Here is a 25,484-nt window from a genome sequence, read left to right as displayed (position 1 = left end):
AATCTGTTCCCGTCTGAGGGAAGGAGGATTTCTAGCCAATCTGACAGGATACCATGAAGAATTCTTGTGGTACAGTGTTTGTAGACAAAACTGCTCAGGTATGAACCAGGTCAGACTACAACTAGACAATGCAATGCCAATGGAGCTAATTTGATACCATTTGATGAAGTTACCTGAGAACAATTTGAATCTGACAATCCTTCGTTAATGAATAAGGCTCTATGTAATACCAGTTCTGCTACTTCTCAGCTGGAATTTGTACCTTTTGGTTAGTTAAGCCTCTTGTGGGTGATGGGATGTTGGAGCAAATTAAGGGAATACTGTTGATATACAAGATAGGGTTTTTGGAATTCCTTCATGAATCTTTCTTTACATAGAATGGGCTAGAGGCCAATTATGGGCAGAAGGCAAGGTATGCAAAAACATTTATTAAATATTATTACAATAATAACTTTTTTCATACAGGAGGTTGAGTAGAACAAGAGAGAATAAAACTTTTTCAGAGCACTGGAATGTTGTAGTGGGTCTGGAGCAGATAGACCAAACTCTTTCCCTCCTGTACTGTTTTGTTAATAACTAAATATAATGCACAAAGGGAAATTAGCAGGTGAAGAGCATACTGGCCAATATGGTTGTGCCACTAGATGACAAAAACAAAAGGAAATGTTTTTCAAATAAGATGAAGTGACCAGAAAGAAATTGAATAAATTCTGTGCATCTGCCATTATTACAGAAAATATATGACAATACCTTTGTGTATTTATGTTCTCAATGGCACAATTGGCATAGTGAAAGTAAACTGAGGTAATAAGTCTAGACACTTGAAAAATTATAGCCACAAATCATCAAATCCTGATGGCATATACACCTCTGATTTCTTAAAATAAGTCAGATGTAAAATTGTTGACTTCATAGTAAAAATATGTAACTTTCCCTTCAAAGAATACCAAACAATCTGAAAGTAGTTATGTGATACTTGTTTTTTTTTAAGACTGGGAAACCAGAATACAAGAATAAGCCTTGCTGAAGGGAAATCATAATGGACCCTTTCAGCATTTCTGCAAAGCTCACTGTCTTTTTATATATAATGATTTGATTTTCCAATCTCCCTATCAACAGAGGAAGATTTTCTCATGCCAGAGTGGCATTTTCATAGAAAAATTCTTAGAATGGAATTTTTCAAAGATGAAAAATTACAGAGCCGAGGTGGCGCAGTGGTTAAATGCAGCACTGCAGGCTACTTCAGCTGACTGCAGTTCTGCAGTTCTGCAGTTCTGCTGTTCAAATCTCACTGGCTCAGCCTTCCATCCTTCCGAGGTGGGTAAAATGACGACCTGGATTGTTGTTGGGGGCAATATGCTGACTCTGTAAACCGCTTAGAGAGGGCTGAAAGCCCTATGAAGCGGTATATAAGTCTAACTGCTATTGCTATTGCTATGAGAATTAATGCTTTCACAAGCATTAATGTATCGTGACTTTGCCCATTCTCCATTATTGTATGCTGTATACTATACTTATTCATATACTTATCTGTGCATTTCTAGACAGAAGATTGTCACACCACATATAATTAATCACAGATGGTTAGTTTTTTTTATTCATAGGTCTGTTTATTAAATATATTGGACACACTGCTTTCATGAATCAGTTTATATAAAACTTTAATATACATCTAATGCAACAAACTGACATTGTAAACCATTAAATAAAACAGCAACTCAAACACATTTCATGCAAGCACATTAAAAACGAAACTCCAAATGGAATTTAAAAAATAGTGCTTTTTAAAAAGGCAGCAATTTTAAAAATGGTATCTGGGGAATGGAATTTCCTAAACCTATTATTTACAATTAAGTTCTTAAAATTCTATGTTGGCAATAGGTTCAAAATAGACTTGTGCAATAAAATCCACATACATGTTTCTCTTTGCAAAAATAATAAAGAATACAATAAACATGACTGTCATTAACTAAAGTACATAGCAATATCAAGGACAGAGTGTAATCTCCTCTTTGAATGGTCTTTTTGATTGTTGTATTTGTAAACCCTAAACTTAGATTAACAAAATAAAATAGCTGCATACATATAACATATTTTGTCTAAGGGAAACATATTTTAGCTTAACATGATGTGATTCCCACAACTTCCTAAAACAATAGCTAGATTCCTATGGATTCTAAATCATAAATCACACAGCATATTTTAGCCAATTATGTGAACTCAGACTTTGAGTATATTTTAAAATGTCATACATTTAAAAAGAGGCTAATAAATGGGGTAATGTTTGTGTACAAGGGAATGGACATTTCCTTTTAATGAATACAATGGAATCTGTTTCACAACCACATACATAACATAGGAAGGAACAATGAGTCAAGTGTACTATGAAAACTTACATTGGAAGATAACAGTAATTCTTAATAAATGCTCGAATTTTCTAGGCAATCCACAATCTGTTTAAAGATATTTCCTGACACAAACAGAGAAACAGAATGACCAAGGGTATTTTGTGATTACTAATTTATTCTCCCTCTCATCCTTATTTGATCATTTTCAGTTTTTTTTTAAATTGTTCGCAACTTATTTGGCAGTTGCCTCATTTTGGCTACAATTCTATCAACTTTCAGTATCCAGTACTCCACTGTTAGCCAAATAAATATAATTGGTCTTCTTAAGCCTCTCTACTAATTTTACAGTACAACCACAATTTCACTCCCAAATCCTCATTTATCTATGGAATCATGTCAAAAGATGTACATATACACCAATATCCTTCCTATATAAATACAGAATACTCCAACATAGTTCATATGAGTTTTGCTTCATGTGCACCTTATGAATATATAAAGGAGCAAACTGCCTGTTTGTGAACCCAACAGCTGAGATAACTTATTCTTGAACAGATGATTGGCCTTGAATAGACCTAGGAAGATATAATTTCACATTTTGCACAACATCTCTGACAGGCTCCAGATCTTTCTCATTTATTATTTTGAATTGGTTCCTTCTTCTGACAAGAATAATATCTGTTTACTTACAACTCAACTGGCATTAATTTAGAATTGTGTAACTCTGGAAGGATGATTATTCTTCCATCCAGACAGTAAGCCTCCCTCAGCACTGTTTTTCTCTGAAATGAATTTTCCTAGGGAGAGCTAAATTGTAGTTTGAAAAAGAGGATTAATTGGAAAATGTTTACAACTTTGGTTGTAAACTGTGGTAAGCAGAACTATGCTGGAGTGGAGTATCTGTTTAGGTGTTAAAAGCACAAGTGAAGGAGAAAGTTAATCTGTTGTTGGAAATCATTTGTATTTTCAGTCTTGTTTCACTTTGTTGAACAACGTAGGTTATGAGCAAAACTTTTTCAAATGTTAGCCTTTTGATTATTTCTGTGTCTTTTTTTGTTCCTTACTTCCTGCCTATCTGTATTTAACTATCTGTTTGAAGTTGTGGTATATCTTTTTTCTAGCCAATCCAGAGGCTGGCCTGAGCATTGGATCTTAGCTTTGATTCCCATATGTCACTATCTTTGGCTAGAAATAGTGAAATCCAAGTCCAAGACATCTAGAGCACATCATACATTAGCATCATCAAAAATGACCATTATTTGGATATGTGTGATAGAAAATAAATAATTTTATTTTGGAAAGGCATGACCAATGTACCTAATCCATAAACATTCCCTTGAGTCAAGCTTGATTACATGGGCAAATCAATCTGGTTTTCTTGACAGCTAATCTTTTCAGCAAGGCATTTTACAGATTTCCAGATCTAGCCTACAATGCTGTTTTTGTGTGTGTGGAATCCCATTCATGTATTAATGAAGACCAAGCCTGTTTTTTTTTTTGCAGCAGCATCAGAGGTAGGAAGGGATCATCCAAAATCAGCTAGGTATTGTTTTGCCAAGTGTCAGGCAGATACCTGTCAAATGGTTCTTTTGAGGATCCAGAAACAATGAACAACCAATACATAAAGAAAATTTTAAGCTTTATTGTTCAACTGTAGCAGGTAAATTGAACAGAAAGCAACATAGCAAGCTAGATATTCTTCCTTCGGCTGCTGGAAGCCCTGTTTCAAGCAGTGGAGATATTCCAAAGCCCTTGGTGCACAGCACCGGATGTTCAAGCCTATGCAGAGACTCAATCTTAGTGAGCAATTTTCAGGAGTTTTATTAAAATTTGGCACCAAGATGAAGATTTTATGGCCTTGCTTCCCTGATCACAAGACTGCAAGACCTGAACTTGTCTAGATAACTCTGAGATGCAACTGAAAGTCTGATAAGACAGTGCTCTTCACAGCCATGTGAAGATTCCCCAGTATTTTTCAGCAAGAGAAAAAAGTAAGTTCAGAACTGGCGATAAACTTCTAGACTTTTTCTAATATGAAGGGGAAATCAAACTATGTCACTAAACTGGAAATATAATGATTTTCCAAAATGCCTCTTATAAGTATGTATTAACAACTGTTTGTGGCACCAAGATAGGATCTGCTTCAAATGAACATCGTTTCCCATTAGCTTGTGAATTTTTCGAAAATTACTTTCCTAAAAATAAAGTCACAATTTTACAACATAGTAGAAATAGAAGAAAAAAATATATGTTTAGATTAATTAGTTTTGCAATTAATTGCAGAAAAGTACAATTAACATAATTTGGTTATTTAAATATTTGGTTATATTCTGTTTATTTTCCTTTTTTAACAATTCTTGGGTACAATTAAATGAGCAAACATACTTAAGAAATATAATACAAAATACCTAAATAGAATAAGTTAAACAGAAAACCTGAGGAAATAAATCATGCTGCTTGGATGAAAAGGGTAACCAGACCTTATAAGTGCCATTACAGCTGCAAAGCTAAAAGCTTAAGAAAAAGTTAAATAGTATTTTGTCTAACTCCAGTGATCCTACGTATCTGTTATAAAATATTTTATTCAATTGAGGAAACTGAAATAATTTCATTGGAACTAATTTGGTTGTGGAGTGCTTGGTGCTCTCTGAATTTGGGTGTTTTCATGCAGAAGTTCCATTATCAGGCTCGGTAATGTTTTCAGTGCTGGAAGGGAGGGGGGTTTGCTCTCTGTTTATGTATATATTTTAATAGCTTGCCCTGTCAGTGTTGATAGGGGTGATGTTTTCTCCTTGATAATTCCTTGATTGGACTGTTGTTTACTGCTTGATTGTCTGAGTTGGTAGTTCCTTGATTAGGGTTTTGGTTACTGCTTGTTTGCCTGGTGTTAATCCTTTTGTTAATTTCTACTTGTTTGGGTGTTGATTGCTGGACAGAATGTTTTCCGCTCTTTTTGTTTCTTTTCTAGCTTTTACTTATCTCTTTTGAATTGTATGTAAATATGCTTGTTGACTTCTCTGAAAACTAAATTCTATGAAGTCCATACGTTATGCCAACATGTATATATTATGTAATGTATATTTCTCTAATTTAGCTTACTTAAGTTTTAGATTATAACTACTGCCATACATGTCCATCTGCCCAGTGATTGTAGTATGTGAGGGTGAATGGAGTTCAAAAGAATTGGAAGATGCCACATACAGAAAGTCTGATTAATCCACATTTTTGCTAATGGTCTACCTTATATTGAAGGATGTCCAGTGAAAATTATACTTAATTTGCAAATTAATATTGGATTAAAACATCATATGGAATATTTTAATGATAGCAAGAGCCTACATTAACTATATTTAATAAAAATACACATATATGTTAATATATATGTAATATGGATTGGTTTCAGGATACATACGTCATTGAAATAATTGGGAGGATACATACGTCATTGAAATAATTGGGATTTTAACCTGGTACTTCCACATTGATTTCAATAGAATATGAGTTTGACTGTTTTAATTGGACCCAAGTGATCCAATACAGTCAGTAGGCATATAAAACAAATGAGCAATTTAATATAATTACTGAGAAAACATCCAAATATGCACCACTGCATAAACAACAACTTCAGAACAATCTCTATTTGGAATTCAGCAACATTTAAATATAATGGTATCATAGAATAGATTACACAACACACTAAAATTTGGTTGGTTTAACATATTTCTTTTGGCTGGGTAACATATTAACAACCCCCCCCCCAAAAAAAGCACACACTGACTTGATGCAAGGTGGGAATCAATCACATGCTCAATCCGATCCTCAACAGAATATTCTCAAATTTGGCAAGTTTTTACTAAATATAAAATTTGACACATCTGCAATATTGCACAGGTTCTGGAAACATGATTATTCCCTGATGCCCCCTGATATTGCAATAGCCTATTTCTATTCATAGTTCTTCCCCCAAAATGTTCAAAAATGCAATGTTGATTACCAGAATTATTTTAATTGCTGGTGATTTCGTGGACACACAATTTTCTTGGCAGCATTTGAGAACTGATTTGCCACAGCCACCTTCTGCCATTTGCCACAGCGACCTTCTGCGCTCTACATGGGGCTGCCCTTGAAAAGTGTTCGAAGACTTCAGCTAGTCCAGAATGCAGCCGCGCGAGCGATTGTGGGTGCACCTAGGTACACCAACGTTACACCTATCCTCCGCGAGCTGCACTGGCTGCCCATTGGTCTCCGGACTTGCTTCAAGGTGCTAGTTAGTATTTATAAAGCCCTGCATGGCATCGGACCTGGGTACCTGAGAGACCGCCTCCTGCCAATTACCACCCAAAGACCGATTCGATCACACAGGCTCGGCCTTCTCCGGGTTCCATCTGCCAGCCAATGTCGGCTGGCGACCCCCCGGGGGAGAACCTTCTCTGTTGCTGCTCCGGCCCTCTGGAACGAGCTCCCCTTGGAGATCTGGACCCTTACTACCCTCCCGGCCTTCCGTAAAGCTACCAAGTCCTGGCTGTTCCGGCAGGCTGGGGGCTGTTGAAGTATCCAGCCCTGCTTCATTTGTGACTGTTGTGTACTTTTAATATTGTTTGTATTGTCTTATTTATCCCCTCCCCCGTTTCATTGTGAGCCGCCCAGAGTCCTTCGGGAGTGGGTGGCATACAAAACCAATAAACGAAATGAACGAAACGAAATAAACACTTAGATAAATTTAAATTAGTGAATTAAAAAAAGAACTCCACTTAACCTTAACTTCCTCGTAATTAATTTACAGACACAAATGGAAATGTGCTGGATGCCCAGATTCACAGTAAGGAAAACACTTGAGCTAAAAGAAAGTACTGATATGAAAGTTGATTCAAACTGTTGTACGTCTGATTTTGTTGGGTAAAATGATATGTTGCCCTTTCCATTTGTCCTGAGAGTAGCATGAAATGGCCCGGGCTACCTGACAAAACTTCTGCACGAAGATCTTCCTAAGCAACAAATAAACCCAGGGGTCCAGGATCTGATTCAGTGAAGCCAAGCGGATATGGGCTAAGGAGAAATTGCATTCTGGCTGCTGTTCTGTACTTTGGGTTTGGTTACAGGATTCTCTGCATTGATTCATTGGGTTGGGGTTAAAAGTCACTTTCAACATTGTCACCTAAAAAAAAGAAAGAGCAAAAAGAAGTATGCTATTATTACTCAAAGCAATATTTTAAATCATTCTTTTATATAGTACAGGTAGTTCTTGATTTACAAACCATAATTGTGACCAACATTTCTGTAGCTAAGTGAAACATTTAAGTAAATTTGCCCCATTTTATGACCTTTCTTGCCCACAATTGTTAAGTGAATCACTGCAGTTGGTGAGTTGGTAAGTGAATCTGGTTTCTCCATTGAACTTTGCTTATAAGAACATCACAAAAGGGCATCATGTGACCTCAGGACATGGCAACTGTCATAAGTATGAGTCAGTTGCCAAGTGTCTGAATTTTGATCATGTGACTGTGGGGGTGCTGCAATGCTCGTAAGTGTGAAAAACGGTCATAAGTCACTTTTTTCAGTGCTGTTGTAACTTTGAATTATCGGTAAGTGAATGGTGTAAGTTGAGGACCACCTGTATAACAGTTAGTAATATTAAGGCAGAACAACATTCTCGAGTCTTGTGGGAAAGAGCTGTCCTAGTTGTTTGAATTAAAGAGTCATAGGAGAAGCATAGTACGACTGAGTAGTTCATTCAGTGATACGCTTTCTTTACAAATTCTTCTTCAAGTTCCTTTCTGGCTGCTCTGAATCCAGAACCAAGACAGTTCCATCACTCTAAGATTTAGTGTGAACTTTGATACATCAAACCCAGAAGATCTCAAAAAAGTCACAAAGAAGCTACTGAGAGTCTTGTTTTTGTGGAACAAGAAAGGCATTTTGCGAGTTAAGAATATGTGTGTGTGTCTGCTTAGCTGCACCAACTTGCTTAACATACTGCTTTCAAGATGAGCAACCAGATAACCTGTATACCTTATATCAGGAGAATGTGATGGCACACACCTTAGTTTCCTTTGCCAGAAATAGATACTGAGAAACCGGAAATAATATATAGCTATTATGACTAACTGGCTATTATAATATTATCCTTCATACATTTGCCCAATCTTTTAAAACTGGTAACCATCATAGTATGTTGTAACCATTCATTCTACATAGTATTAAGTAGGGTCAAGCATTATTCTACTTGGAGGGAGATCACCAGGCATTTCAAGGCAACAAACAATGCAGGGAAGTAAAAAAAAAAATCCTCTCTTCTGTATGGTTGCCAAACATTTGTAGAGATAGACTTGATCACAGAGGTGATGGCTGCACTATTGGAAGACTTGAAAGGACAAGTTAGGGGTAAATCATCTTGGAGAAAATCTTTGTGGTTGCTACAAGCAAAGAACTTGATAGAACAGGAATGCATAAAGTTTCCAGAAGGTATGCTTGGCTAGAAGGAAAATTTTCCTCTTTTCTGTTTTCAGTTACATCTTTTTCTGCTTTGCTAGAAGGTATCAGAATCTAAAATTGGGAAGGAGGAGATGGAATTCTCCTTATCCACTTTCTTAATTTTCCTTTTATTGATAACTTTTCTGAACCACATACTCTCAAAGATTCTGTTCCTTCCTTTTTGGGCAGTTATTCCAGCCCTTCAATAATTTTTGGTTGCTTTTTCTATTACTTTCTCCAGAAGAATGGCAGAAAGAATAACTATAATTGTATTATTCCATTTATACCTATTTTAAATATATGGCTTTGTTAAATATATGCCTATGTTAAATATATGACTTTGAGCTTATGACAGTTAAAATACAATATAAAAATACAAAACAAATCCAGTTTTTAATATTGCGTATGTTAGAAAAATCTTGCCAACAAAAATTATTTTTATTTTAAACCATCTAAATTCAGTCCTGTCATAAATCCAAAGACTTCAGGTATTATTGATTTTAAAAAGAAATTCATTATTTCCAATTACTTTTCTCTCAACTATATTGATAATAAAAACATTTTGCGGGTTTTAAGCCATTATGAAAACCAGCTGAGTCAGTAAAGAAATCATTGTGGGAGAAATAAATACATTCACATTTAATCATAATTACTCTCAGGGGGGAAATTGCCTTTTCCTATACCCTTTCCTGTACCCTATTATCTTATACCCTTAGAATCAGTCCATTTTCTTCATGCAATAACTCTGAAATTATATCAGTTAGATATAAGCTTGCAGTTTGATTCTATTTCATGCAGACAAGGAATATATTCTGATAAAAAGCTAAGTGGTATTTATTTTTCCATGAATTATTTGGCATTCACTTTTTTTACCCTCAGAACTTTCTGTAATTCTCCATTTCCTTCATAAATACTGAAAGCACAGCTGCCGTGTAATTTAATTCTACTTGAAAGGGAGAAGGATAAATATAACCAGACTTATCAGATTTTAATGTTACATAATTTTTTCATTAAAAAATTTGCTACAGAATATTCTGAATGTATACTTTTGTAACTAATATTGACCCAACTGGTATATTCTGCTCAAATAAATTAATACAATAAGATATTGTATTACATGTCTCATACAATGAAGCAAATCAGAGGCTATATTTAATTCCCGTCATGCAGAGATCACCTGACCTCCTGCCTCCTTTCTTTCCTGCTTCCCTACAAATAAAAGCAGTCATAATTTTGACCTTTTTTATTTTAAAGCGTGAGCAAATTTTTGAAACCCATTTCTGTTATTAATTGCGCATCACTGTATATTGTACCTATGCACTAGCTGTATTCGTGTAACATCCTTAAGTTGGTTACACCTGGGGCATGATGTCATGCAATATCCAGTCAACTGCAAGATTGCTTAAGAGCAGTTTTCATTAAAAACATGCTCAGGGCTGTTTTGGTTAAAGGAGCCTCCCTTATTCAGCCATGTCATGCAAACAAAGTCAAAGGTGTGGAACAGTTGCCCAGTCATGCCAAATTAGCCTTCCGAGGAAAAGTGGAGGATATAAGTAAGGATATAAGGCAGCAAGGCTTTGTTACAAAACGCACTGAAATGTGATGGCCCTCAGGCATCAACAGAATTGCACCTCACACTGATTGCAGGTATTCCTCCTGGAAATGCTTACAGCCAGCAGTTATTCCAAATGAGAAAGAGTTTCTCCTGCCCAGCTTCTGAAAACATGTCATGTATTTTCTTTCAGTTCAGTCAAAAATATTGCTTGGGAACAATATTTGCAGTTTGCATAACTAACTTATACGATGAATCAAGAATTTGGTGGCCACTGTCCTGTAGCTCAGTTTGGTGTTTAGGCTGTTGGTTGGCAATTTGGTTGCAAACATTTTATCACCATTTGAGAAGACATCGTCAGCGTGTTTTGAATTGTGCTCGTCTATCAGAACACAGGTCTTTAACTACCGTATCTTTTTAAAGACAAGCACAATTCAGAATGTACTGACAATATCTCCTCAAATGGTGATGAAACATTTGCAACCAAATTTCTAAGCTCAGAACTCAAACCAACAGCCTAATCAAACGTATTACTTGCATATGTTGTTATTTTGCTCCCATCCTATTCTTACCTTCTTAGTTGTCTCATGCACCCCTGGAGAGTTTGCTGGGGTTGGGTTAGTTCTCTATTGTTTGTTTGTTTGTTTGTTTCTAGAATGTTTTCTTATCATGGGATATCTTATGCAGACTAACTTTGCAGTCAGGGTCCCACCAGAGGGATGATACTGAATACAGACTGATATAGCATATGCTGTGTGGTGGAAATGGGGAAGAAGGGAGGTTGTAACCAGGGTGAGTGGGGATTGTATGTTTTCGTGTACATTTGGGATTGGAGTGCTGGAATTGAATGCCTTTCCCCCCCCTTTTTTTAACTCTTCCCCCCACTATGGTATATGCCTTGGTCTCTGTCTGCCAAAGGAAAACGATAAGTAGTTATCTAAAGCTTTACCAGTAGTTTCCTGGCAAAAGGATTTTGCAAAGTATTTCATACAGTTAGTGCCAAGCTGCTTGTTTGTGTTCCGAATAAGGTGCTTGTGTTTTAATCAGTACCTATAGAATGGAGTCCCATGAATTAAATACATTCTCTTCTATTAGCTAATTTATTTTTTATTAAAACATTTATGATTCTTCCTGAAAGCACCTCCAAAGTGATGTAAAACTTGGAAATTAAATTAACCTCTTATGAAAATTTTATAACCAACAAATTAAGCACAAACCATCTTTAAAATAAACTAGGAAAATTAATCCTATATAAAATCCATAAAAATAGCTGAATGAAAAAAAATAGTCCTTGATTTATAACACTTCATTTAGTGATTGTTCAAAGTTACAATGGCACTGAAAAGTAACCTATGTTCATTTTTCACACTTAAGAAGTAGCAGCACTTTGTAGCAGCCTCATAATCATGTGATCAAAATTCAGATGCTTGGCAACTGGTTCACTTATGACTGTTGCTGTGTCCCAAGGTCATGTGATCACGCTTTGCAATCCTTTTGGCAAGCAAAATCAATGAGAAAGCCAGATTCACTTAACAACTGTGGCAAGAAAGGTTGTAAAATAGGGCAAAACTCATTGAACAAATGCCTCACTTAACAGAAATTTTGGGCCCTATTGTGGTCGTAAGTTGAGGACTACCTGTATAAACCTAATCTTAAAACTCATTAAGAGTATATTGTATATTGTGTAGTGTACCTCCTACCTTGACACACTATTTGAGAAAAGAAAGAAGAGAGGGAGAAGGAGAAGGAGAGGAAAAGGTCCCTCATCTGTTTTGGTGAGGGAGTCCCTAATTTGGACTCTGCCACAGAAAAAATATTAACAAAGGTGAGACTAGGAAAGAGGAAATAAAGTGCATGTCAATTATATGTAAAATATACTAAGAGTCAAAAAATCACAACCAAAAATTTAGGTGCACAAGTCTGGGAAAATAACCAAGGTGATTATTACTTGACCCAGTACATTAAAGAAGCAAGATTGGCATATTATGGTTTGAATATCAAATGTTCCTGGATGGTATTTGGGGAAAGCAAGGAATTTGATAGCATTAGGCACGGATACAAGGCAAGGATAAAAGTGAGCTCTGGCTCTCAGCAGCTCCAACATCTGATCATAGGTTTCCCATTGCTGTTTTGTTCTTTCTGGAAGTTTTATTTTACTTGAAAAAAATAAGACTTGAAACTTTTTCTATTAATCTGAATGTCTGAATGTATTACTTTTTTAATCTCAGAGTTTGACGATAATGTGGAGACAAAGGTAATGGGAGCTATGGGAATTAGATTATGGAATTTTTTTTGTCCTTGAGACACCTAGGTTTCCTTCACACAGTCAGAAAACACTTCCTCTCTTTTCTTTGTTACCAACATTTATCTCAAACAAATTTCAGCTGCCAACAGTGTAAGGTTGCAATTAGCACCAAATTACATAAGGTTTTTTTAGAACAGCAAATGAACAAAGTTAATTTAGGAGATATGTATTTTTCCATTTGGATATTTGTATCAATCTGCCAAGTTCTCACTGGGAAACTATTCTATGTTTCACTGAGGCTCTGGTTTCTATAGTGAAAGTCAACATCTACAGGAAATGTCAATATCCATCTCAAAGATAAAACCTTTTGGTGTTTGAAATGTTTAAGAGTGTTCTAATATCACATCCACTAGTTATTAGGTGATTCAATGATTCAACCTACATTTTGAAATACAAAGGAGAATAATGAAAATAACCTTTTGTTTGCATGTCGGATTGAAGTTGCAGTTATATGTGTGCATTAGATAGTCACTTCAAGAGCTTTAACTCAGGGCGTGACAGATTAAAAAAAAAAGTCAGGATCAGTTCAAGTCACCTTGATTGTTTTAAAGAGATAAAAAAAATATATCTCCAGATCATTGGATACTGTCACATTCTGGACATCCTAGTATCTATAAACATGCTTTAAGGCTCTCAACAACTAATAGAACTGTAAAGACTATTTTGATAAATTCTAAGCACATATTAGGGACATATGCTTTCATGGTGAGGCTGCAATGGATATCATGAAATTTATACAAAAATAAATATATTTAGTTTTTAGGGGCTGAGAATTGCCTACAGCAAGCCAAGATTTCCTTACACACTGAGCCCTTTGCATACAACATCATGAGACATGTGTAACAGTGGTGGAGTTGGCACTGAAGTACTGTACACTCTATCATTAGCCCTCTCCTTACTAAGGCTAAGGAGACATGGTCACAAGACTTCTTCTTTTTTTTTACTGCAATGGCTTAACTTGGCTAGATTGCCAGAGATAATCTACGTGATGTAATGCTTAAAGTTGTTGGATTGGAACAAGGAATATCCATCCTCAGCCATGGAAAATAAATGAGTGATTTGGGGCTAGCTACTTTTTCAGCCCATCCTAGCTCACAGGAACATTGTTGTGGAGGAAAAGGAATACATATAGCACTATGCTATATAGAGGAAAAATGAGATATAAATCTAAACTTATTTTTTTCAATTAATTGGAAAAATGTGATATAAATTATTAAAGTAGAACTGCAAATAAATTGGCATGTAGTATAGATCAAGCCACACATATACCTTATAGTCAAGAAATTAAATATTTAGCATATTTCTGTCATATGTATGAACATAAGATAAAATAGCATAACTTATAATTCACTCATCTTAATTCTTCAAATCTATTAGCAGTGTTTATCATAACCTTTAGGAAGTGCAGCATTTCTTAGGATCAGTTTACATGGTACAAAGTTAACATCAGAATGAAATCATGGTTTCTTATGATACAACAGTCATTGATCTCATTTGAGATGATGATGAGTCTGCATACAAATGGCAGGTTGAACAATTGGCCCTGTGGTGCAACCGGAACAATCTGGAGCTGAACACATTTAAAATTGTAGAAATGATAGTGGATTGTAGGTGAAGGCCTCCTATTCTATCACTTCCTACAATATTAGTCAACACAGTATCAATAGAAAAGACCTTCAGGTTTCTGGGTTCTATAATTTCTCAGGAATCGAAATGGACATCTGTTGTGGCCCAGCAGGAGCCGTTGGAGCTGCCACCAGACTCCAACAGTGAGGGGCCCTATGAGTCGGCCCTGGAGGATGTGAGGAGCCTGGAACAGGGTTCCGACTCCGAGCAGGGCGCAGAGAGACTGGTTGGCCACCAGGTGGTGCCTGAGCCTTGGATCAGTGGGGAGGAGACAAAGGAGAGTGATTCAGAAACCAACAGTGAGTTGTTCCTGGATGCACACCATTTGTCAGGAGCAATTACGTAATTACAGGAGGTAATTATGCTCAGCTGATGGTCATTAGGCTCCTCTCCAGACTATAAAAAAGACTGCTTGTTGCCATGCCCTTCTTGCAGAAGTCAATGCTTTGACTAAAGAGAAACTAACTTGGCAGGCTGGATTGTTGCCAAGGTTTGTTGGAATTGCTGCCAAGGTTTGTCGGACTTGCTGCCAAGGTCCTTATCTGTTTGTTTACTTGGCTTTCAGCCACCAAGATTCTGGTCTTGTTATTAAAGGACATTCCATTTAAGCTTGTCTCGGCTTTCGTTACTGGACGGAGGAGGGGGTCAGAATAGACATCTAACATCAAAAACTTCACCACAAAAGCCCAACAAAGACTATTCTTCCTGCACCAACTCAGAAAGCTCAAACTACCCAAGGAGCTGCTGATATAGTTCTATAGAGGAATTATTGAGTCTGCCATTTGTACTTCTACAACTGTCTGGTTTGGTACAGCAACTGAACAGGACAGGTACAGGCTTCAATGAATAGTTAGGACTGCAGAAAAAATAACTGCAACCAGCCTGCCTTCCACTGAGGACATGTATAGTGGATGCGCCAGATAGAGAGCTGAGAAAATATCTATAGACTTCTCATATCCTAGAAATAAACTGTTTCAACTCCTCCCAACACTGCTATAGGGCATTGCATGCTAAAACAACTAGACAGAAAGCCTTCCCCCTCCATGACATCACTCTGCTAAATACTGTACCTAAATCTCACAGCATTTTCTTATGCCTAAGAATATTTACCCATGTACCCTGTTTTCCCCAAAATAAGACCTCTCCAGATAATAAGCCCAATCGGGCTTTTGAGTGCATGTGCTAAAATAAGCCCTCCCCTCAAAATAAGCCCTGCCCCAAAATATTGCAACATAGCAGCAGCCATGAGGTGACCATGCTCGCCGACTCTTGCACCTCAAAAATAACAAGACCTCCCCGAAAATAAGGCCAATAACTTATTTCGGGGGAGGGTAAAAAGAAAATAAGAACCTGTCTTATTTTGGTGGAAACACGGTAGTAGGACTGTATTGCTATTATCCTTCTCATCTTTCCTATTATCTTCTTCTATTGGTATATTATGATTATCACTTGGGTCTTTGTATGCACACTGAGAGCTTATGCATTGGAGACAAATTCCTTGTGTGTCCTCTCACATATGGTCAATAAAAGAATAATCTATTAGTACTAGTACCATTGCTGCTGCTGCTGATTACTTAGTATTATTACTGATATTGCTATTGCTACAGTTATACAAGGACTCAGACCTATAGCTACCATTAAAATATTTAGACTAAAAAAGGAAATATCAGTCATATATGTAGGTTAGTAGGCTGAATGCTAGTCTCTGAATGCTCCTTCAAATCATTAGGTGTACATTTTTTTTCTATACCAAGAGCTGCACTTTGCCTCTGAATGGCATATTTCAGAAAAAAATGAAATGCAGCAAGTTCAAATAGCCTGTCTACTCTTAAGTCTAGAATCCATAATCATTTTAATTTGTAAAGATGTGGGTGTCTTGGAAAATCAAAATTTTACAGTCTGCAGTGTCTGCAGGAATATGTGTGTGTCAAATAAAGAAGGCAGTGTTGTGTCAATTCAGTGGAAAATCTGTCCCTTTTATATGTCTTCCATGGTGTCACATACTAATACAAAGGGGTAGAGCTTAGGCTGTGATACTGCTTTTATCATTTTAATGAAAGCATTAGATTATGCAGATGTCTTGGTTTACAGTCAAATTTGTTTTCCCATCACTGTACTGGGGGGAAAAAGAGCTGCTTCCCTGCACAACTTGGAAACTGGTCAAGATTAGAAAGCTAATTCATATATCAAAATGAATACAAGGCACTATAATAGTCATAAAAGGAAATAAAATGCCACGAATGACATTTTGTTGCACTCGTTCGTACAAATATCCAAGCATTTTTTTTTTTTTGCTGTCACTGGTAGCGAAACTATTTTGAAGTAATTTGTATAAATTCAGTTTTTTCTTTGCAAAGTGTTGCTGTTAGGTTTGGAGAAAAGGTTAAATGTTTAGTTTAATACAGATTATGTTTGCTGAATAATATAAACCGGATATTCAGATTTTAAAACTATCATTTATTTTTAGTCCAAATTAATCTATAACTGAAGTTTAGTCAAACTAACTAGCTCTATGATTAAATTATCCCATGATTTCTACGACAGAGAGATGGGATTAAGAACAAGTCAAAATGTGCCAGAATGGACTGCAGACTAATTCACTCACTAAGCCTCAGTAAAAACTTTTTCTCTGCTACTTGTGGGTGAACCTTCAAGGTCAAAAGTAACACAATTAGAAAGTTAACAATTGAAGATAAGCTGTTTCATGTATTTATTTATTAAATGAATAAACTTTCCTGTAAATAGCTCCCTAGGATTAAAAATTGCAGATTAAAATGCACAGCCCTCATCAGCAGTAAAAAACTAAAACAGGGGAAATACCACACTGATTGCATAGAACAAGGTTCTTTGCTTTGGCCATGGTTTGTGACCCTTAGGAGATTAAAAGCAGATTGGGGAGAGATAAGAAATTTGGGGTGGGGTGCTTGTGAGCAAAATCACTGTTAGAACTTGTCTCTCCTGTTCCTGGAAAAGGCAACATCCAGCTTGTCTCAGCAAAGCTTGTAATGAGTTTCGATGAATGTCCAATGCTAATGATTGGGAAGATTGCTTGAGAGTTACCTACTTCTACTGTGGCCTTTCAGATACCTGTAATCTTTGGAGTACTTTTGGAAACAAAGTTCAGCATTTCTGCCCACTGTTCAGATTTCATCTAATATAGTAATAGCAACAGCACTTAGACTTAAATGCCGGTTCACAGCCCTTTCTAAGCAGTTTAGATAATCAGCATATTGCCCCCAACAATCTGGGTCTTCATTTTACCGACCTTGGAAGGATGGAAACTGATTCAACCTTGTGTGGGTGAGAATCGAACTCCCAGCAGTGAGTAGAGTTAACCTGCAATACTGCATTCTAACCACCAGGGCTCTTAATCCTTATTTTAACCCTTTTAATTAAAAACACCATTTTAAATTTATTTTCTTATTTATCATGAAAATATTTAAAAAGTTGCAAACATTATCATTGTTTTGACATATAGATTAAATTATTTCTATTCTTATCATAAAAAATCTTACTATATTAAATACAGCTAGCCAATTCCCAAAATTTATGTTGCTAAGAAAGGCAGTTAAATGAGTTTTGCCCTATTTTATGACTTTTTTTTTTTGCTAAAAGTTGTTGTTAAGCGAATCAGTGATTAAGTGACCATTTCACATGGTTGTTAAGTAAATTTAACTCCCATTGACTTTGCTTGTGGGAAGTTTACAAATGATGATTACATGACCCCGGGACAATGTACCTGTCATAAATATATGCCAGCTGCCAAGCAACCAAATTTTGATCACACGACCATGGGGATACTGTAACAGTTGTAAGTGTGGAAACCGGTCATAAATCATTTTTTCCAGTGCCATTGTAACTTCAAACAGTAACTAAAACAATGGTTGTTAAGTCGTGGACTACCTGTGTTAAAAGCAAGTGGTATATTTATTTCTTGCCAAACTTTCTTTCCACAAAAGACCGTATTTTTCCGAGTATAAGACACACCTTTTTCCCTCAAAAAAGAGGGTGAAAATCTGGGTGGATCTTATACACTGAATACAGCATTTTTTTGCCTCCTGAAGCCTTGCCCCCTTCACCAAAATGAATGAAAAATGAACAATTTTTTGCTCATTTTTGCCCCCCTAGCCTTCAGGAGCACTCTATAAGCCTCCTAAAGGCTATGCATGCCCTTTTGTTTGACAAAAAAAATGGACCCGTTTTCGCAAAAAACTGGTAGTTTTGGGGAGGTTTGCAGAATGCAATTTTTTTTTAAAAAAAAAATTGTCTCTTCAAAATCTTGATCGGTCTCATACTCTGAAAATACAGTAATTAGTTTATTTGAATGAGTCATATAGATTACTTCAACATTTTAGGAGCTATGGTATCATCCAGTTTGAGAATTTCTGGATTAAGGTAACAATCTCTTAAAATATATTAAACTATATGGTTTGAGCTGAGCAGTTGTTAATATGCCAAAGGAAAGGATGGTACCACTTGCCTTTAGATAGGCCATCCTTGGACCCAAACTTGTTAACAACTCTTAATATGTCCTATCCTATGCATGTCCCTTCCCTTAAATATTGCCATTTTGCAGTCCCTAGGCAGTATGCAGCCCCTCTGGAACACCCTTCCCTTCAGAATCAACAGCCCCTCCCCACTTCTAACCTTCCAGAAAGCATTTAAGGGTTGGCTTTCGCCTCATATGTGAAGGTCAGAGTAGGAAAGTTTGTGGACTGCATTGGGCAAGCTTGATTGTGGCACCGGATTTTTGTTTCTATTGTTTTCTGTTTTTATGGTTCCACATATTGTTCTATTCTTTGGTTGTGAGTTACATAGAGTCCGATTTTCAGATGGATGGCTTCAATGATTGTAACCTATTAAGTTAACTAAATAATTCATAAACTAAAAGCTATTCAACATTCTCCCCTACACATCTGAGAAGTGTTTCAAACATCCCAGGTATAAGAAGTGTTATCATGAACTGGATTTTGTTATGTAGACCATGCCATGATTATGTCTAGCCTACAGATATAATGGCTGAGATGTTATCTAATGGGTGTCATCAGAGGTGGGTTGCTCCCGGTTTGACCGAACCGGTAGTGGAATTCAGGCCTATGTTGCAGAACCGGCAGAAACCCAGGCCTGCCACGTCCCTGAACTGGTTCCCTCGCCGCTGCTGGGCCACAGCCATTTTGGTTTTTAGTGACTGTGCATGCACAGTTCACTGTAAATTGTTCTGTGCATGTGGAAAGAACAATTTACATTGAATAGCATTTGAGCGCACAGCTGGCACGCATGGGGGTTGCGAACCGTAGTCAAACTGGCAGTAAGCCACCCCTGGTTCACATCCTTTTCTCTTAACCTGTTAATTTAACACAAAGGGTTATAAGTCAACCAGCTGATCAGTTGGGCCTTTTCATTCTCTGAATATATATATACTTTATAGAATAGTTATTCACGAAAAGCTTTGTGTGGCTTAAAAACATACATGTATATCCAAGTCTGGTGCTATATCTTCTTCATCTTTTTTAATTAAAGATAAATAAAGCACCAGCATAATGCAATGCAATTAGTTCATTCCTGTACTGATGAAGTCAGCTTGATTTGGTAGCAAAGCACATGCTTTGCAATGAATAAATCAAAGCATAGTTTTAACTTATTACAGAGGTCTTCCCTGAGACTCTGGAACATCACAATTAGGAGATCAACAAATAGTCTGACCTGTTTTCAAGTACTTTCCCATGTTTCTTTTGAAGGAAGCCATTGAAGTTATAGAATATACAACTGCCTCATTTTCACCTTGTGTAAAGCATTTCATATTTCCCCCCAAGATCTACAATACCGAGCAGAAATCTCAATAAGACCAGGAAGAAAACAACAAAATGCTATGATGGTTAAAATGAAATTAAGTGTATCTACAACCACTTTCAGTTATAATCATCTTTAGCTAAAAACAATGAGAAACGTGTATGGTTCATCTCAAAAGATGTTTGGACATAATTTTAATAAAGCTAAAGACAGGACAGGGGTTATATAAACAGAAAAATTTCACTGACCAAAGTTGCCTAGCACACTAATTAATAATGAACTTAAATGTCATCTATTTTCTTTCAAATTTTTAAACAAAAAGGAATATCAGAGCATTGTTAAAAAAATTGGCACATATGTTGTAACAAGTTATGTGCTTTTGCCAGTTTTCTCTAACTAGATGCTTCCCACAAATTAGATTTACTACAACAATTTGTAGCCTGGCTTTGTGCCAACAGACCACTCTGTAGCAATTGGACACACCGAAGAAACCTACCAAAAGTGGGGACCAACAAGCAAGAAGGACACACATGATTCCGAGCAACTGGATAAAGGTTTCCATGGTAATCCTGCCCCACTGCTTCCTTGATCGGGATGTTGAGCTCTTGGACCAGCAGCGACACACCAGTGAAATTATGGTTGCCATGTTGCATGCCAAAGTAACAGTGAGGGAAAAGAGTCCCAAGAAAGCAAACGTAGAAGCAAAAACAGCATTGCCCACCCTAGCATTTTCATGATCCTTTATACTGATGAAGCACCAAGTGCCCGGCCACTGAAGTGTATACTCCCCAATGCCCATCATGGGCAAGAGGGCAAAGGCAAAACTAGTCAGCCACACACAAAGTAGCACCATCTTGGTCAACTTGGTCTTCATGTGGCCTGTGTACCAGTGGGGGGCCTGGATGGCCAGGGCCCTTTCCACGGCCATGGCACTTGCAATGAAGAGAGGGCAAAGACCAAAAACGGTCATGGCCAAGCCAAAAAAGACACACAGGTTCTGGGAAGTGTCCACCGCGTGCCATTTCCGATTGGCCAAGTATACTGTGATGACCACGGGGCTGGTCAGCAGCTGCCCGGCAAGGTCCGTCAGGGCCAGAGAACCAATGCACAGCAAGAACGGCCTCTTCCGCTGGTTCTCCTTCTTCTGGTAAGCTCGGTAGGCTAGCAGCATGGCCAGGCCGTTGCCCACCATGCCCGTGATCATCATGGTCAAAGGGAAAGCCACCGAGACGGAGCCGCATTGCTCCGCGAAGGTCCCGCTGCTGTTGCCTTTGTCCCGGCTCCCAGCGGCGTCGAAGGGGGGCATGGCGAACGGAGTGGAGTTGAGCCGCCCCCCATAAAGCCCGCGGAAAGTCATGTTGCGCGCGCGAAGGACGAGAGAAGCCTGGGCAAGAGAGAGCGGAGCGTGAGTCGATCTCCTTCCATTGCGGCGCTCCCGCCTTTGGCGAGCCGCCTTCGGGGCTTCAAGTGGTCGAGGAAGATAACCCGCCGCTCTCTTAAAGGCGCGGAGGCGGAGCTTTCATTCATCAGGTGCCTCTCTCGTCGCTCTCTCGGAGAAAAAATTAAGCGCTCCCACTTGGGCGTCTCTCTTTCTCTCTCGCAAGCACGAGTGCTCAAAAAGTGTCCAGGACTCTCCCGGGGCGTGGTGTTTTTCTATAGCCCAGGCGTCTTTCCTTTCCCCGCCTTTCCCATGTCCTATCCCCTGGTTGCGTTTTGAGTACGGCTCGTCGGGCTTTTCCTCCCTGGGTCGTGCACAGGCTCGCAAGACGCTTGGACCCCAGTTTTCCCCTTCTTCCTCAACGGCGAATGGGGCCATGGGATTAATGGGGGTGTGTGCAGTCCATGGCTTAAGGGAACGGTGTAGAAGATGAAGCAGAATGATACGTGTCCGAAATCCTGGGATGGTGATGATACCAAGTTTAACAAACTGATCTATGGAGATTCTCAAGTTATCCGGTCATGGTTGTCCCCAAGGCGCTTTTTCAAGAGCAATTGAATTCTGAAGCGAAACGTCTTCAAAGAAAAAAACCAGAGTCCAGTTGTCTCTTGAAAAAAACACCTTCGGACAGATTTAATCTTTCCATATTATGCAGCATTATTAGTATTTTACTGGATAGGGCCAGTAGTCCAGGACTCCCTTAGCTTTAGGTATTGGACTATGGGGTGAGCTGTGTGAAAATCTGGGGGATTATGAAACATAGTTTCTGGGGTGTGGGAGTGAGGCATTGCACTGTAACAGGCTTCTGTACAGAATAGTAATATAGTTTTCCATGATTTGAACTGAGCCCTGTTAAGTCCTTTTAGGTCCATATGGTTGGTGAACTGAGGTGGTTGGCTTTCCAGTGAGTCTCCCTTGGCAAAACAAAGGCTTCTGCTCAGGCCAGATGGCAACAGTTCTTTTAACTTTCCCTCTAGGGCCTTCTGGCTGTTCTCTGCTGACGGAAGGTGCCGATTACCAGGAAATGTGTATTTTGTAGTGCTCAGTCTTAATGCTATCATATTTGAGTTGCAAGTTTTAAATATTGTCCTCCTGTACTTCTCACACATCTTGGCTATTTCTGGCGGCAATTTTGTTTCTAAAGGGCATTTTAAATAAACATAGCAGTAATGCCACCTAGTGAGAAAAGTTATATGCAATCTGACACATTTTCTCTAATGCTTTAAAACAGCATTTCATTAATAATGATTTAGGCTAATTATTGAGAAACAATTATCTGCTGTATAATGTTGACTAGTTAAACAACTCTATGGTGCAGCCAGAACAATCTAGAGCTGAACACACTTAAAACTGTACATGATAGATTTTAGTAGGAGCCCTCCTATTCTATCACCAACACAGTATCAGCAGACCTTCAAGTTTCTGGGTTCTATAATCTCTCAAGACTTGAAATGGATACCTAACATTAGAACCGTCATTAAAAAGCACAACTTCTGGTGCCAACTCAAGATAGCTTACACTGTCCAAGGAGCTGCTATTGTTCTAAAGAGGAATTGAGTTTGTCATTTGTACTTCTGCCTGGTTGGTACAATAATCAACAATTCCAACCAGCTCGCCTTCTACTGAGGACCTGTATACTGCACAAGCCAGAAAGAACTGGGAAAATATGTACAGGCCCCTCACATCCTGGACACAAACTGTTTCAACTCCTCCCCTCAAGTCACCGCTATAGAGCATTGCATGCAAAAAACCCCCCCTAGTTTTCCACCCATCATTCTGCTAAGCATTTACCATATTTTTTGGTATATAATGCAATCTCCCCCCCCCAAAAAAGTGGATGGAAATGTCTGTGCATCTTATAGAGTGAATGTTGCCAAAGCCCCGCCCACCCTCCAGCCCGCACCCTTTAACCTCTGCCTCTCAGCAATTTGCCTCCTTGCAGCCTGGTCAGCTTCAGCACAGCCTCATTTAGCACAGGCAGCTGATTGGCTGTTGTAGCTGCTTACCAGAATACCACCTATCAGCTGTTCCACGCTGCGGGAATTGCCACTGCCTCTTGCCGCCTCCATGCGTCCTGTTTTCAGCCTCCATGTGCCCTATTTTTTGGCCATTCCAGGTGCTGCCTATACCCACAGGCTGAAAATAGGGTGTGTGGAGGCCAAAAATTGGGTGCATAGAGGTGGCGATGGCAATCCCCACTATATGGAACAGCTGATAGGTAGTATTCCGGGAGGCAGATCCAACCGCCAATTAGTTGCTCATCCAATATTCTAATTTTAAAACATTCCTCTATGTCAGTTTCATTTTATGAGTTTTTGAATTATACAATAGAAACAGCCAGTACTTTATTAATAATGAATTCTCCAAGAAGTTAGAAATCTTGCAAAACCCAGTCTTTGTGCACAATCAATGGGATTATCAATTTGTTATCAATTTGTGAATCAATGGGATATATTCCTTGGAAGAACTGAACACAGCATGTCCAAGCAAAAAGTAGGTAAGAAAGAATAAGACCCCAATAACAAGTGGATGTTGTATCAGAAGCAAATGGGAGGATTGATGGAAGCATTTTCGGTGAAGATCTGAAAATAATTTATTACTTTCCTGTAATTATAATTGAGTGATCATCTGTAAATTTACAAAGATTCTACACTCCGACTGAAACCTCCTATAGGCTTGATATTTTTGTCAAGATCCTTTTAAAATAGTTATGAAATGCTTCTTTCTTATAAATCAATGAAATCCCACAATTCCTTGTAGAACAATTGTTCACTACTTTGCCTTGTCCTACAATGGTCTAATCAGACTTTCTCAAATGAATCTACAGACCAGATCATATTATCTAGCTATTTGTTTTGTAGCTAATTTTATGCTAAAAGTAGCAGCTGAATACAAATTTTACTTTGCTAATTTTTTCACTCACTTTTTCTAGACTTTGAAGAACCTTTTTTATTTTGCTAACAATTACTGTAATTCCTAATTGTAATTTATTTGTCAGTATTTTTAATTTATATTATGCTAATTTGATTAATACATTTCCTCATTACTGGTTCCCATGCTTTCCATTTTATCTAGGGAGATATTTGACTCTATTGTCTTTAGAGTGGGAAGAATTTTTTGCTGATTGGGTAGTAAATACCGGATCAAATAACTAGAAATGTATAAATCAGGGCTTTCTAGTTTTAGTTCTAAAGTCACTGGACTGTGGTCAGATAGGCAATGAGGTGTTGTTTTATTGTTCAAAACAATATTTTTTAAAAAAAACATATATATAAATGATGGGGTGATGCTTCATAATCAATCATGTGTAGTCCTGGAGTTTGCAACAATATGACCATATTGAAGATAGGTTCTTATGTAGTTTATATCTGCTTTTCCCCAAGATGTGCTTGTGTTTAAATCCTTTCCTAGTATCAAATTCTCAATCTCAATTTTTTTATAATTTTGTTAATTATTTTGTAAGAAATTGTACCAGATCCTGAATTGGAAAACAGGTTTAAAAAACAATGAACTAATAATTTATCTAATTATCCCTTAATAAATGTGAACTTTTTATTACAATCCTACATTAATCTGTGAATTTTAAAATTTAAACTAGTTTTAAACACACAATTCCTTTTGACTTATTGGTGTCTGTAACAAAATATGCTTATTGAAATATAAATTTTTGATGTGTCCTAGAAAGTTCTTCTAACATAACAACTGAGATGGAAAGGGTCTTCTACAGGTAGTTCTCAACTTACAACATTTCATTTAGTTACTGTTTGAAGTTACGGCACTGAAAAAAATGACTTATGACCATTTTTAACACTGATATCTGTTGTATCATGGCCATGGACACGTGATTTACATTTGAATGCTTGACAACTGACTCACATTTATAATAGTGTTAGTAATTTAACAACTACAATGATTCACTTAATAAATATGGCAAGAAATGTCATAAAATGGGAC

General features: G+C 37.6%; 1 protein-coding gene across 1 annotated transcript; it reads right to left on the bottom strand.

Moving 5' to 3' along the window:
• Window positions 1–1,630: 1,630 nt before the first annotated feature.
• PTGER3 (prostaglandin E receptor 3) lies at window positions 1,631–21,562 on the bottom strand. The gene is made up of 2 exons (XM_014062098.2): window positions 20,589–21,562; window positions 1,631–7,503 (listed from the first exon to the last, which is right to left on the bottom strand). The coding sequence occupies exons 1-2, from the start codon at window positions 21,447–21,449 to the stop codon at window positions 7,216–7,218; spliced, it is 1,149 nt and encodes a 382-aa protein (XP_013917573.2). The 5' UTR covers window positions 21,450–21,562; the 3' UTR covers window positions 1,631–7,215.
• Window positions 21,563–25,484: the final 3,922 nt, after the last annotated feature.

Source organism: Thamnophis sirtalis, unplaced genomic scaffold, assembly GCF_051295495.1.
Source record: "Thamnophis sirtalis isolate CommonGarterSnake01/CBP01778 unplaced genomic scaffold, rThaSir2_p1.2 scaffold_7, whole genome shotgun sequence".
Classification (NCBI taxonomy): domain Eukaryota; kingdom Metazoa; phylum Chordata; class Lepidosauria; order Squamata; family Natricidae; genus Thamnophis; species Thamnophis sirtalis.
The sequence above is the reverse complement of the archived record's forward strand: the minus strand, read 5'-3'. Positions and strand labels throughout refer to the sequence as shown.

What these genes read in the sequence shown, in the direction of transcription:
- PTGER3 (XM_014062098.2), bottom strand. Translation starts at nt 21,449, where the DNA reads ATGACTTTCCGCGGGCTTTATGGGGGGCGGCTCAACTCCACTCCGTTC. An exon ending in CTTGTTGGTCCCCACTTTTG is followed by an intron (nt 7,504 to 20,588) that starts GTAGGTTTCTTC and finishes TCTTTTTTTTAG; the next exon opens with GTGACAATGTTGAAAGTGAC.